The sequence below is a fragment of the Panthera onca genome, chromosome B4 (genome assembly GCF_046562875.1).
Source record: "Panthera onca isolate mPanOnc1 chromosome B4, mPanOnc1 haplotype 2, whole genome shotgun sequence".
NCBI classification, from domain to species: domain Eukaryota; kingdom Metazoa; phylum Chordata; class Mammalia; order Carnivora; family Felidae; genus Panthera; species Panthera onca.
Genome location: NC_138345.1, coordinates 103,181,999 through 103,196,869, shown reverse-complemented (window position 1 = coordinate 103,196,869; position 14,871 = coordinate 103,181,999). Strand labels below are relative to the sequence as shown.

Sequence of the window (14,871 nt, the reverse complement as noted above, 5' to 3'; positions counted from 1 at the left end):
CTGGAGCCTGCTTCAGATTCTGTGTCTCCTGTCTGCCCCTAACCCACTCGCATTCTGTCTCTGTCTCTCTCAAAAATAAGTAAACATTAAAAAAAAAAATAAAAAAAAAATTCTTCAAGTAAATACTAAAATCTCAAGGAGGGAAAAAAGGCTAAATGACAAAATGTTGCTAGGTAATATGATACTGCAATTATTTTATTTCAGTCACGCTCATATAGTTTCTATAGTTTTGAATTAAGTATAGGTTAGAATCTAAATTAAAGAATGAATATGTACATAGTGGTACTGAAAACTGCATTTAAAAAAATTAGATTTTAAGACCAATAAAGTTAATTGTGAAAGAATTTAAGGGAATATGATCAACATTACAGCAAAAGTGTATCAATCTCATGCAATCCTATTTTTTCCTTCTTTAGTATCACATGGAACCCAAGAACTAAATGGGTATTTCCTCTGAATATAAGATGCTCTTTCTTTGCCATTGAAATATTGGAATTCTTAAATCATTAAGAGGAATAATAGATTATAAGTGAACTAAGGGTATCCACAAAGACACATACATTTCAGCCATGGTTTAACGATTACAAAAGTGTCAATTCACTCCAAATATAGGTATGGTTATCTGAAAAGTAGTCAGAAAGGTTACCATAGTGAGAAAAATATGAATTCAGAATCTGTGACTGTAGACCAACAGGATTAGCAAGGCTATTCAGCAATTTGAAACAGTTTCTTCAGATAGCTTCTCTCAGAAGCAGTGGAGACTTCACTGAGACCCAGGAGGGGGCTTTTAGAACTTAAGGCTGTGGCTGTTAGTCTCAGAGAAAGACGCTTTGTCATAGAAACTTTACCCAATTCTTTACCCCTGTCATTGGTCACAGGTCATTAGAACACTGCAATATGGTTAATCCAATTCAGATCTCTAAAACTGTGAAATTAGCTAAAGTGATCTAATTGCACCATATCTATTTTTAAAATTCCTTTTCAAGCATATTTTTCAATGCTATCTGCTGCCTTGCATCACTACCTTCTTGCCCTGACTGCAGATAAGTGTCTGCCTACAATAAGAAGAACCCTGATTACATTCCATAGATAATTTAGAATCAAGGCAATTACCTGGAAAAGGCAGATCAAAAGCAAATTTTGTCTCACATACCCAGGTATTTCAGTAAGAAGATAGTCTTTGTAAACTGTCTGAATAACAAAGTCAATAATCCACCTCTGCATGTACAGATATAGTTTCTACACCTACCCTGGTTTACCTCAAGACAAAATAGTACTAATAAAATTTTCAGATACTGATAATGTTCTTGTCTGTTTGGGGCTTGTTCTTCTTTTGTAGTCTAGGATTGTCGCTATTTTAACGACTAAGGTAAAAAAAAAATCTGAGCATACATAAACGTCAACTGAAATTTCATTTCTGATCCAAGTTCATAACATAACTTAGATAAGAGATAGTTTGCTACGTAACTGAGAACTAGGAAGGGGAAAGAGAGAGAGGTGTTGCAGTCTCTAAGGATCTGACTCCCTCTTCCTTGCTCTTATGCAGTTGTCAGATTGAAGGAAAGACGCATAAATCTTCAGAGAACAGAGAACAGCCATCTCTGTGAGCAACCCTGCAGCTCTAATGAGTCACTCCCTCCATGCATGAGAAGGCCTACGTTTGACACTGCTATAATCTTGGTTTTAACTGGTGTAGTTTAAAGATCTGTTTTGTCCATATTACTTTGAAATACTATAATAGGGATATTATATGTTCCATTAGAGTGTTTTATTTCCATTTATAAAAGTGTATGTTCTTCTATATCTTGACCTTGTTTTGCTTTACTTATGTGATAACAATGATCTACATCATTATTTTTTTGTAATTGCCTAATTTGGATGTATCATAGTTATTCAGCCATTCTGCTGTAAAATTAACACTTAGGTTGCTTCCCACCCCTCTTTTAGTTACTAACTGTGACACAGCAATCATTCTTATACAAATATCTTTTCATAATGGTCCTTGGATTTCTGTAGGTTAAATTCCCAGTGGTGTAATTATTATATCAAATGGGTTCATTTTTTTTAATTTTAATGATTACTGTTCTAAAAGTTGTTTCTGTTCCAAATTATAAATTATTATAATTTAGAACCACAACAATGTGTGAGAGCACACCTTTGGCAAACTCTCATTACTAGTCTGGATATTAATCTTAATTACTGCAAACTTGACTCAAAAAATATTTTTAATCTGCAAATCCCTAACCATTTGTGAGGCAGAATATCTTTTATATGTATATTGGTCATTTGTGGCCCTTTTTTGCATAACTTATGCATTTTCTTTTCTATATTTTATTGTAGTGTCTTAAATGGAGAATATATATTAGAGTAGAAAGGCACTATTCTTTTCAAAAAAGTTTTTAATATTTATTTAGTTTTGAGAGAGAAAGAGTGTGAGCAGAGGAGGGGCTAAGGGAGAAGAGGACACAGAATCCGAAGCAGGCTTCAGGCTCTGAGGTGTCAGCACAGACCCTGATGCTGGGCTCAAACTCACGAACTGCAAGATTACGACCTGAGCCAAAGTTGAACGCTCAACCAACTGAGCCACCCAGGTGCCCCTAGAAAGGCACTGTCCTTTTAGATAGTGCTCCAAACAAAGAAGCACAGATACCTTCCTAGCCCCTCTCAATTTAGAGATGATATGTATGCAATCAATATCCAACAAAATTTATTGAGTATCTACTTTATGCAGGAACTATGTTAGACACAAATATGAGTAAGATTCAGCCCCTATCCTCAAAACAGACAAAATAGTAAATAATTATAAAACCTTTCATTAATAAAAATGGGATCCCTTTAATGACAATGACAACACCATCTCCACCCTGCCCCACCAGTGGCTAACAGCAAAGAAAAAGAGATGAACAAAAAAATTAAGCCAGTAAAATTTGATTATTGGTAACATCTAGAAAAGGAGAATACAACATATCTCCCAAAGGTGCAGGAAATTGTTGACCAGAAAGCTAGTTTGTAAGGATTGAGAGCAGAATAGGGAGTTGAGTGAGGTGGGGGGAAAAGAAAGGAAGCCTCCCTGACAACATAGGTCTAAATCTTACATATTCAAAATTATAAACTGTGTATAAATGGAAGGAATATAAATGTTAACAATACTTATACTCTAAAATAGATAACTTTCAACAACAGGCAAACCTCCTAGCCAGGGTCAATTTTCAAACTGAGGAAAAAACTTGAGGGGAGTTCTCAGTGCATTCATTTTACTGATTTAATACCAGAAATTTATTAGAACATTTTTCTAGCTAGAATTTTTTTAAAGCTTGAAAAAAATGATAAACCAAAAAAAAAAAAAAAAAAAAAACCCAAAAACCCAAAACCAAAACCAGAAAACCCCAGACTCATAACTATAGACAATAAATTGATGGTCACCAGAGGGAAGGCAAGTGGAGATATAGGCTAAAAAAAAAAAAAAAAAAAAAAAGTGAAGGGGATTAAGAGTACACTTATCATCATGAGCACTGAATCATGTATAGAATTGTTGAATCACTATGTTGTGCAATTGAAACTAAAAACACTGTATGCTATCTACACTAGAAATAAAATAAAATTTGAAAAAAGAAACTTCTTAGAACATTTTAAAAGCTTTCTTGAATTTGACAAATCGAAATTATTTGAATGACCTTGAAACAACTCTGAATAAATGTAGGATACAGTTTTTCTGTGTACACTCACTGGTAACAACAAGAAAATGTCTTGGGATGGGATTCATAGGGTCTTTAAAATGAAGTTATTTCCTAAGTAATTTATGATTTTTTTTTTATCAAAAGACAGACCACATTGTGACATCTAGGGCATGAAGGAAATTCTAGAGTATAAAAGCAGTTTCTCTGGTCTTGTTTAGCACTTTCTTTACTCATCTCTTATCACATCAAGTTCACACTAAGCAGCAACTGCTAAGAAGGAATCTTGAAGGAATCTTGAATACCAAACCACCTGGGAAGACTGAAACCAATTCCCCCGTTTCCCTAAGTGTGAACATAAAAGGTTTTCTACACAAGATTTGAGACCCTCTGAAAGGTCAGGGTCTTAATTCTAATCTTCATCATTTGATATTTTGTTCCATGTGGGTAATCTAACCTGATGATACATCCTTGTTCATTCCTATGTATTTATATTCAAAGTTATAATATGCCATTATCTAAATATTCTAGATTAATCATTTCACTCATTAAATAACACTTACAAAAATAATTTCAAAATCCACTTACTTGACTCTCTCAAATATTCTCTTCCTCATACGAACAAGTGATTTTCACTAATTTTCTCACTATAAGGAAACCACTCTTCTATGTTGCACCTTACTCTAGAACAGTACCTCTGCATAGCTGAGTAGTACCAACAGATTAGCAATTATGTGTTAAATAACCCCAAACTAGCAAAGCATCATATTCTATGATGCTAAAGCTTTTCCAGAGTTTCAGAGAAAGTCAGAGTCAAAGTAGGGTATTTATTTGTTGTTGCTGTTGTTCTCATTGTCATTTGGTTGGCTTATTGATTTGCTTTGATTTTGTCTTGTTTGCCTTTAGCAGAAAAGACACATTTATAAGATAAAAGGAAAAAGCCATTAAAGAGAATGAGGTTGAAGCTGTGGAACTATTTATAAACCATGATCTTGGAGAAGACACAAGGAATTAAGGTCCAGAAGACAGGAGGAGGAATTGTGCTTGAGCTGAAGGAGAAGATCTCATTCCTTGAGAGTGGATGCAATTCCTCAGGCCATAATAAGAAATTTGGATTTTATTATAAGAGGCGTGGAAAGTCCTTGGGAGTATTTTCTCCAGCAGTATGATCTTTGGGTACGTGGTTAAAATATAACTTTAAAATCCCTTTCAATATTGAGATACATATTCTCTCCATAAATAGACATATTCAAGATACAGGGTGATCTTGCTGTTGTCCACACAAGCTTCTTCCCGTTAACCATATCTAGTGAAATTATTTGAGCTCCTACATCCAGTTACACCCTGGACTTTTCAGCTATGTGTCAATAAATTTTCATTTTTGCCTAAGCTAATTTAGGTTGAGTTTAGTCACTTGAAACTAAGACTCTTAACTAATACCTTGTCCCATTCTTCCAGCAATTTCTCACATGCCTTGATCCTGAGTATTTTCACCATCTGCATCACTTCTTGAACAAGCTCTACTTTGTCCATATACTACTTAAACTGCAGAGATCAGTAATCCAAATGGTTTACACATGAAACAATATACTTATTTTATCACAATGAATATAGTTCATCAACTAATGCACACCAATAAGAAGATAGTGATTTTTTTGGTAGAAATTACCCATATGAGTTAGTGCACTAAGCTTAATTTTTTATAACCCCATAAGTGTTTATCACAAGTATTTTTACCAAACTAAGATTTCCCTAATCCTGTAAGTACACAGCTGAGTATTTAGAACAAATGCCAATTATAACACTTATTCCTAGTGATTTGAGAAAAGCATGATTTGGGAATAAGACAGACTTATGTATGAATTCTGATTGTCATCTTCTAGCTCTGTAAATTTAAGTAAATCTTTACCTCAAAAGTCAGTTTCTGTACCTACAAAATGGGGACAATATTCCCCTTATGGTATTGTTATGAAAAATAAATAAGTAAAAAACCAAAAACATTTGTCCCAAAATGCTAACTTCTACACTATCCCTTTTGAGCCCTTTTGTCTAGCTCTTCAAGATGTTTCGTTCCCCAAATCTCTAATGCAAGCAAATCACAATTTCTCCCAGATGTGTACATATCACAAGAGTGATTAAAAGACCCCTAAACTGAGGGTGTAAGAACTCAAGATCCACACAAGCAAAATCAATGACTAAGAAGATTGGATTTGAAATAGGGTGTGGTTGGAACTGTAGTAAATTGCCAAGCAAACACTCCATCTAAAGACACCTTCTATTCCACTCCAGCTGATTTTCATCATGGGCAATATGGCAAACTATCCTGATTTCTATAAGAAACAAAGGAATCTGAAGTTTCATTAGGTATCTATTAATTTTGAAATGCTGGCAGAATTCTATTCAAAATTTATTAATTTATTAACTTTATAGTATAATAAAGTTATGTGAATGTGGCTTCTCTCTTAAAATATCTAATTGTACTGTACTCACCCTTATTTTTGTGATGATGTGAGATGATAAGACGCCTACGGGATGGGATGAAGTGAAGTGAATGATTGATGTAGGCATTGTGTTGTACCATTAGGCTATTACTGACCTCATGATCTGTCAGGAAGATCATCTACTTCCAGGCCACAGTTGACTGTGGATAAGTGACATTGCAGAAAGCAAAACCACAGGTAAGGGGAGACTACTGTACTGTTTCCACTGAGATGATCTCCTTGTTTATCAACCTATCTTTACAACCTTCCCATTCTGATTATTGATCTCTCTTGTATTCTCAAGCAGATCATTTAAGTAGGGTAAAAATATTTTAGAAAACAGGAAAAAACAGAACTTAGCAAACTTTTAGCATATAGAAGGCTATTTCCAAAGGTAAGGTTTTATGATATGGGGGAAATTATTCGACCAATGACATCTAACAAAACGCTGCATTAGAATTGTTGTGACCTCCTAATATATTATTTAGAAAGTATTTTTAGAATTATTTCATACACATATTTTATCTCCAATTAGTCTACAGTCATTTTAAAATTATATATGTATTTTTATCTCCCCACAGAGTTTAATAAACATCTGTCAGGCTGACTGACTCAGAATTACTTCTCAGAATTACTACTAAGAAAATGAAAAACATTTAAAAGCCAAGATTTGTGTATAAGCTAGAATTTACAGCATTACTTTCACTCCAGTCTTTTAGCTATACCTGATAAGGCATTCACATAGAAGCTTTATAAACAAAAAAAGAAAACTATTGTTAAATTTTACTAACTATATGGAAGAAAAATTATTAAACAAATCCAGGCTGAACTCAACTACAGATGGTTCCCAACTTATAACATTTCCATTTAGGATGTTTTCCATTTTGTGATAGTTTAAGAGCAATACATATTCAGCAGAAAGTGTACTTGAAATTTTAAATCTTGATCTTTTCTCAGGCTAGCCATAGGCAGTATGATCCTCTTTCATGCTGCTGGGCAGAGACAGCAAGCCACAGTTCCTCGTCAGCTCCATGAATACAAGGATCAACAACCAAGGCACTTACAACCATTCTGCACCCACACCACCATTCTTTTCCCGTTAAGTATTCAAGAAATTACATGATATATTCAACATTTACTAGAAAGTAGGCCTGTGTTAGATGATTATGCCCAACTGTAGGCCAATGTAAGTGTTCTAAACACATTTAAGGTGGGCTGGGCTGAGCTGTGATGTTCTGCAGGTTACGTGTACTAAGTGCATTTTTGACTTCATGATATTTTCAATTTACAATGAGTTTATCAGGATGTAACCCTACTGCAAGGGAAGGAAGGTCTATGTAAAGTAAATAAATAAACTTTGTATCAGTTTGCTACAATATTACACCTCAGTCCAAAGTGTATTAAAAGAATAAGATAACTGCTCTAACAGGAATTCATTTATTTAATGGTGGTTGCTCTAGCAATGCAAAGATTGTTTATCACTTAAATACAAATAAGCATAATTTATCAATGTAACTGATGGAAAAAATGCTACTTTACCATCTGGATAAATGATAAAAGTTATTTCATAAAATAGACTTTAAAAGGAAATGTCATTTTAAAGCAGATTTCTGAGCACAGCATCTACAAATCAAATGTTACTCACACAGTAGTGGTTATAAAATGCCTGCACATTAACCTTCACCTTGTAGAGCTATTTTGTAAAGAATATTCATGAAAAAGAGAGAAGTCACTCAGTATAATAAAATAAAATTGGCAGTCTGTATTTTGTAGATCTACTGAAAATAGCAAACATCCAAAGATGTTTTTATTTTTTTTTTAGTGTTTATTTATTTATTTGGGGGGGGGGGGTGGAGAGTGAACATGAGTGGAGGGAAGGGCATAGAGAGAGGGAGAGAAAGAGAATCCCAAGCAGGCTCCACACTGTCAGCACAGAGCTCGATATGGGGCTCGAACTCACAAACTGTGAGATCATGACCAGACCCGAAATAGTCACTTAACCGACTAAGCCACCAAGGTGCCCCTAAATAAAGATGTTGCTTTCAAAAGAGTTTGGTAATTACTAGAAAGCCAAAATAATGGAAACTGAGAAGAGAAAAATGTGAACCCCTGAAATAGGAACTTTGCTAATAATGATACCACCATTTATACAGTATTTTAAGAGAATCACGCAGATAATTGAATGGCAGGGCCAGAATCCAAACCCATGTCTCTAAAAGCATTCCAAGTCCCAGTTTAACAACAACAAAAAAATGTAACATTGAAAGCTTCTATAAGGATTTCTTCCTATATCCTTTGAAATCTAATCTCTGAAACTTCTAGGTTTCTAGAGTTAATATATTAAGAATTTATTCCTCTGATTTCAAATTATTAAATATCTTTGAAGTTTTACTAAATTTACACATCTTCAAAAAAATCTTTATTCTAGCACTTAAAAATATTCACATATTCATTCCAACAGCTTTATCAGGCTTGGCCGCCCAATAAGTTACATACACACTCAGGCACTTGGAAGGCCACCCAACGGCCCTTTAACTGACCAAGGCAGGGCAAAGTGGCCACTTTCCCACAATTGGACTCCAAGTTCATTTTTCACAAGGACACCTTCCTCAAAATAGGCTGTGGGCAGTTGCAGTTGAACCTTGCCTCTGGATTATGAAACCAGTGAGGTTATCATGATTCTCATGGCTACTTTGATTTCAGAGTGTCTTATTTTTTGAAGTAGAACTTTGTGAATGGAGAGGCTAAGGTACTGCCTTCCCAGTGTGTATGTATGTATGTGTATGTGTGTGTGTGTATCTGTGTGTGTATATGTGTGTGTATATATATATGTATACACACACACACACACATATACATATATATATATATATATATATATATATATATATATATATATGTATGTATTTCAGTAGCATTTTAGATTGTAGGCAAGCAATCAACAGTAAAATACATGTCAGTAACCTGTTCCTGACAGATTATACAGCAGCCCTGGTTCAAGGATTTCTTTCCCTACAAGAATCCTAAGACTGCTTGCTAGTTGATTCTTTGCTTTTTTGGCTATTTGCTGGTTTTGGTGAATTTGCTGTGAACCAGGGAGTGTGCAGTATTTTTAGAGTCAGCCTATGGCTAGGAATATACTTCAACTGTCTTAAAATGAGGTCCCTGGCTCCCTCTAGTACAAAGTCAGGGGATTTGAATTCAACCTGCAATATTCTATTGTAGATCTCTTGGTATGTGCTTGCCTCAAAAGGAGGCATCCCAACTAAAAATTCATAGCAAAGAACTCCAAGGCTCCGGAGATCCACCTTATCATTGCGCATTCTTCCTTCCAACATTTCAGAAGCAGGTAGTCAAGGATACTACACAGTGTGTTTCCCTTGGAGAATGTGGCATGTACTGACCACCCTAATTCTGCAGTCTTAAACAATCCAGCTGATTGTAGGAGCAGGTTCTCCGGCTTAATGTCTCTATGAATAACTCTCTTTGAATGACAGTAAGCAGGGCTTGCTCCTTCTCAGGATGAAGAGAAACATGACAAGCCTCTTAGGAACTCTTTGTCTTCAGTATGCCACCATCAGCAAGATCTAAGAGCTCCTCTAGCAGATCATCCAATGCTAGGGAAGGGTGTAGTGGTCACTTTTGCAATCCTGCCCCCTGAAGATTGGTAAGAGCATCTAGCTCCCTATAGGTTGAGACAGACATGCTAAAAGAGCTAGGACACTAGAAGAATCCTGAGTTTGGGTCAAGGATAAAACAGAAAATAAGAACCTTGAAACTAGAAGCTATGACTGCAGGTGGGCAGCAGCATGATTCCTACACAGCCAGGTGAGATGAGTCATATAATATAACAGACTTGAGATTCCCTGACCCCACTTTCAGTAGGCTTCCCTTTCGCACCTAGAATCCATCTTAGGAAGTGAGACAGAAAGGGGATACCCTCGAAAGAGCAGAGAAATAGCACCACTGGGGAGCTGAACTTACACAGCACAATCACTGTAGAGAAGAACGAGATTGTCCCTACAATGTGGGTCAGAAACCCCAGCCAGTAACATCTTGATTCTCACTTTTATTAGTTTGTTTCACTTTCATTTTTATCTAACTCGGTAAAATGGTGTCAAAAATCTCAGTCACCATCCTTGATTCAAAAATCTAAAAGTCATCATTGATTCATCTCTCTCTCTCTTTTTTATCCCCACAGCCAATGTATCACCAAGTTCTGTCTGTCAACCCTCCCTTCTAAATGTAGAAGAAAACTACCCACTTCTCTCCTCCATGGGCAGTATCATCTATTGCCCAGACTACCAGAACAGTCTCCTACAGTATCCTTGCTAACCGCCTCCGTCTAAAATTCTTTCTCCTTTAAGTATCCAAAGTGCTTAAATTTCTTCAGTAACTCTAATTACAGTTAAAATGAAAAATCAGATCCTTATTGTGGCTTGTGATCTTTGTTTGCCTTACTCCTCAGTATTAGTGTATCTACCCTTCAGCAACACTGACCTCTCTGGTCTTCAAAATGACAAATTATGTTCCTTCACAGAGTCTATGCAGCTGATGTTCTTTCTTCTTGGAAAATTCTAGCTTACAGATCTTTACATGACAAAAAGCTCTTTCTTGTCATCAGGATTGTAACTCCATATCACTCTTTCAGAAAGGATTTCCCCAAGCATCCCATCAAAAGTAGCCCTCTTTCCCCCCAACTTTCCCTCATCTGTTTCTTTATGGGATATAGCCCAGCTATCCCTTCAGAATGTAAGCTCCTTGAAAGCAGGAGTCTTATGTGTGTCTTGTTCACTGGTATACAGGCACTTTGTCAATTTTGTTGAATGAAGTAATGAAAAATGGATAAACAAATGACCTGGGCCACAGAGGAAAATGCTTACCTTCTTTTCATTGCTTCTTTCTCATTGACATTTCTCAAGTCACTCTCAATTTTGCCACCACTAGGTAAAAGGACTAGGAATCAGGTAATGGAGAAAAAAAAAAAAAAAAAAAAAAAAAACCCAGGAAGTATAGCCCCAATGAGCAATATGCAAAGGGTGTAAAGAGCGATTAGGGAAAGAAAAATCTTAATTTAAGAAAGAGAAGAGTAGCCTTCCTCAAATATCAGAACCTCTCAGTGCTGGACTTTCGAGTCAGGAACATAAATGTTAAGTAAGACATGCCCATGTCCTATAAAGTATTGTGTAAATTGTATTTTCTGAGTTGAAATATTTAAAATCCACTAGGAAATATATAACTGGCAAATCTTTCTAAGAGGACTTACAAGAGATCAAAGTGAGGGCTTCTAACTACTGAGTTTTCATGAAGTAGTACAGCCATGTTTTTAATTGACATGAGATGTGCTATGGGATTTCATCTTTTTCACAACTGACAAATAAATTGGCAATCAGTGTAAAGGTGGTCAGAAAAAAAAAATAGATACACTACTTAAATTTCATGAGAAAATGGACCTTAAATGACAGATTTATGAATAAATATCTTTTAGTTAAACTTTAGTTGAAATTAATCTGCTCAAAGAAATCTGAAAAGACGGTGACATAGAGAGTTTTTGTGTAAAACTCTGAGTTTAAAATTATATGCATGTATTCACATAAGTTGATAAGTCAGTGGCTTTTAAGAGAAGTGTGATATAATTATGCATAATATATACTTTTTGTGTACAAAAATTATATTATTTGACTATGCTTGGACTTCTACATAATATGGGAAAAACTTGTTTCTTAAAAAAAGCATATTAACCAGCCTATTAATAATCAGGTTCCTAATGTAGCATCACATTCTGAAATAAAAAAACTACATTCCTATTATGTTACAGATTAATACTTGTTCTCAGAACTATTTCCAAAAAAGAAAAAAATTCTTACCAGACATAAACTGTGTAATAGAGGATAATTCCATTTGGCTCCAGGGGTGGTTGCCATGACAACTTCACCGTGACACCAGACAACTGTTTTACAGAGAAGCCTTGAGGGGGAGAATCAGGAGCTGAAAAGTTAGGGTAAGGATAATACATTTTATTAAACATATATAAGAGAAGGCTAAAATAGCAATGCACAAAATTTTCACTATAAACATTCTGGTCAATGAATCAGGTGCAGTGCCTTTCCCCACGAGCATGGGAGACTAATTGTTTACTTTCAGAATGAGATGATAAAAAGAGATTTTGCATGGTGGTGTTAGAACATCTGTTTCTGTGATTCAATGGAAAAAAATATTTCATGAGAAAAAAGAACAAGGGGTATGTCACAGTGATTCACCTACTGTTCAAGTACATCTTGGTAAATTATCATCCTCTAGTAAAAATAAAACTACTGGGGTGAATAAATATAATATGTAGTAAAAGTGTTCCTCAAACAATAAAAAGAAGTGGAAAAAAAATCACACATTCAAGAAGTGGTAAAGTGATAAGCATAACACTGGGAGAGCAGTTAAAATGACTGACCTCACAAATAAAAACTACATTCCTCAATTTCAGTTTGTCACTAAACTGTAAAATAGTATCAAAATCTGTTCACTGAGTCTCCAAAATTGAATGGTGACAAAGAAAAGCAAAACAGCACATAAATAATATGGACAGGTTAGGGTCTACTTCTAATTCCACCAGAAGAGTGGAAGGATCTAAATACCTGAGCCATTTTGCACTAAATAAACTCTACAAAAATTACTACAACCTAGTTAGCTAAGTTTATATTTACATTAGATAAGACATATAGAATGGCATTTCTCAGCTCCTGTGTAACACTACAGTAATGTCTTAGAGCATTAATATACAATTTTGCAATAGAAGGGTATACATTACTAAAATTTTTATCATTGTTATAGTTATATGGAAAGTAAACTCATAGGTAGCTGATAGAAGTTTTAAGAATTTGTTCAGATCTTTGAACAATGTTAATTTATAGATTAGCACATGTACAGATCACTTTTTCCAACAATTTAAAGAAAATGCCACCTGAATTATTTTAAATTCTTTTTTTATTTTCTGAATAATCTCAACCAGAGTTGTATGTGTACATATGCATGTGTAATGTGTATGTATGCTTTTGCTATTTTAGTAACAACGATTTTCCAACACAAAAAATTACTGCGCAGAGAAAAGGTTTATGAGATGAATTCTAAGGAATAATGGTGACAGCTGTATTCATATTTTTATTTGTTATTCTCACTAGCACTACAATAAAAATGCTATCAAATATTGATTATCACAAGAATCCGTATATCACTTGGAGATGTCTAGTTCCCAAGATATGAATTACTTCTGAGAACTCTTTCATTTGTCAAAACAAAAGCCTATGATATTTTCCCTAACATCTTTGTAAAACTTAACCTTCGTTTATTGTTGGAAAAAAGGATTTCAATCAAAAATAGCACTGATAGAATATAATCTGTTGTAACTAAGTATTTCTACTCTATAATATGCTTTAAGACTATTATGTCAAATATCAGATCATTCTAAGTGTTTTATTTTTAATTTCAGTATATCCTTGGGTATTTTCCTTTTTACGTGAAACATTTTATTGCTAACTAAATATAATTAACATGTCTATCTAAACAAAATACTATATATCTACTATAGCAAGCTAAGTTTTAATCATTTTGGCATTTGTATTCTGAAACACAATCTAAAAAATAATGAAATTGGTGCAGGGGATTAAGAGGTACAAACTTTTAGTCATAAAGTAAATTAAAAAAAATTATTTTAAAGAAAGAGGAAAATTAGAATATATAAATGCAATGATATCTTTTGCAATCTGTCCAATTCATCATAACAAAGCATATGAGAATAGGTGAGACGGGTATGCATAAGACTCTTTCTCCTCCTGGTATGGTCTTTCCTAACTCTCATCTTCCCTCAGGTCACATCTTAGACTTAACTTCCTCATCTACACTTCTTCTACCTCAGTAACTAACATGCCTCTTATTGTCCTGAGGAGTAATTTGGGGGAAATATTAAAGTTTAAAAACTATTTGTCTATACACTTATTGGATTTAGAACTCTGCCACTGAGCTGCAAGTTTCATGAGGACAACGAGCACCTAATACCCAAAATACAAAGCATCTCAGTCTTTTATCCATTCTTGATTTGTCATAATTTTTCAATAAAGGGGTCCTATTCTTCACCCCATTCATTAGTAATTATATCAGTGACTTGACCAGACACTTAGATGCTAAGTTCACTATGGTGATTTGCCATGGTAACTTTAACAGTCCAGATAATTCAGATGCACTGTAGAGTTTGAAACAATTGATTTAAGTGGTAAAAAGCTCTGTCTTCTTGGAATATATGTTCACTACTGGTTTAGATTCCTTCATATAAGATCTCGAATTCTTACCATCAGGACTATTTCATTAAATTAGGGGGTGGGGAAGTGGGTACTATGTCCAGAAGGGCATTGCATAAATTATCTAGTACCTCTTTCTTAGGCATTGTCTAAGATGGAAATAAAGAGCTAACCCCCACTCTGTTCTAGCCTTTAACAATTGTCCCATTGGAAAGGATGTTTTATTAGTTAATTTTCACTTTATTTCAGCACAAAGAACTGAATTATGACAAAAATTAAAAGTTGGACAGGTGAACTTTGATGGAGAAATAAGCATAATAAGTAGAGGTAATGACTAGGGAAGACCAACCCATGAGAGGACTTAGAACCTGGGACAAATCAGAGCAGCCCACTTGGACACTGATGAAATAATTTCATAGAGAGAAAAATAGG

The 14,871-nt window shown here is 34.7% G+C and overlaps 1 protein-coding gene across 1 annotated transcript in view; it reads right to left on the bottom strand.

Moving 5' to 3' along the window:
* The window catches only part of PTPRQ (protein tyrosine phosphatase receptor type Q), a 245,430-nt gene that overhangs the window by 140,992 nt on the left and 89,567 nt on the right, over window positions 1-14,871 (bottom strand). The window contains exon 24 of the mRNA XM_081796296.1: window positions 12,022-12,142. Within this exon, the coding sequence (XP_081652422.1) occupies window positions 12,022-12,142 (121 nt within the window). The remainder of the gene's footprint in view (window positions 1-12,021; window positions 12,143-14,871) is intronic.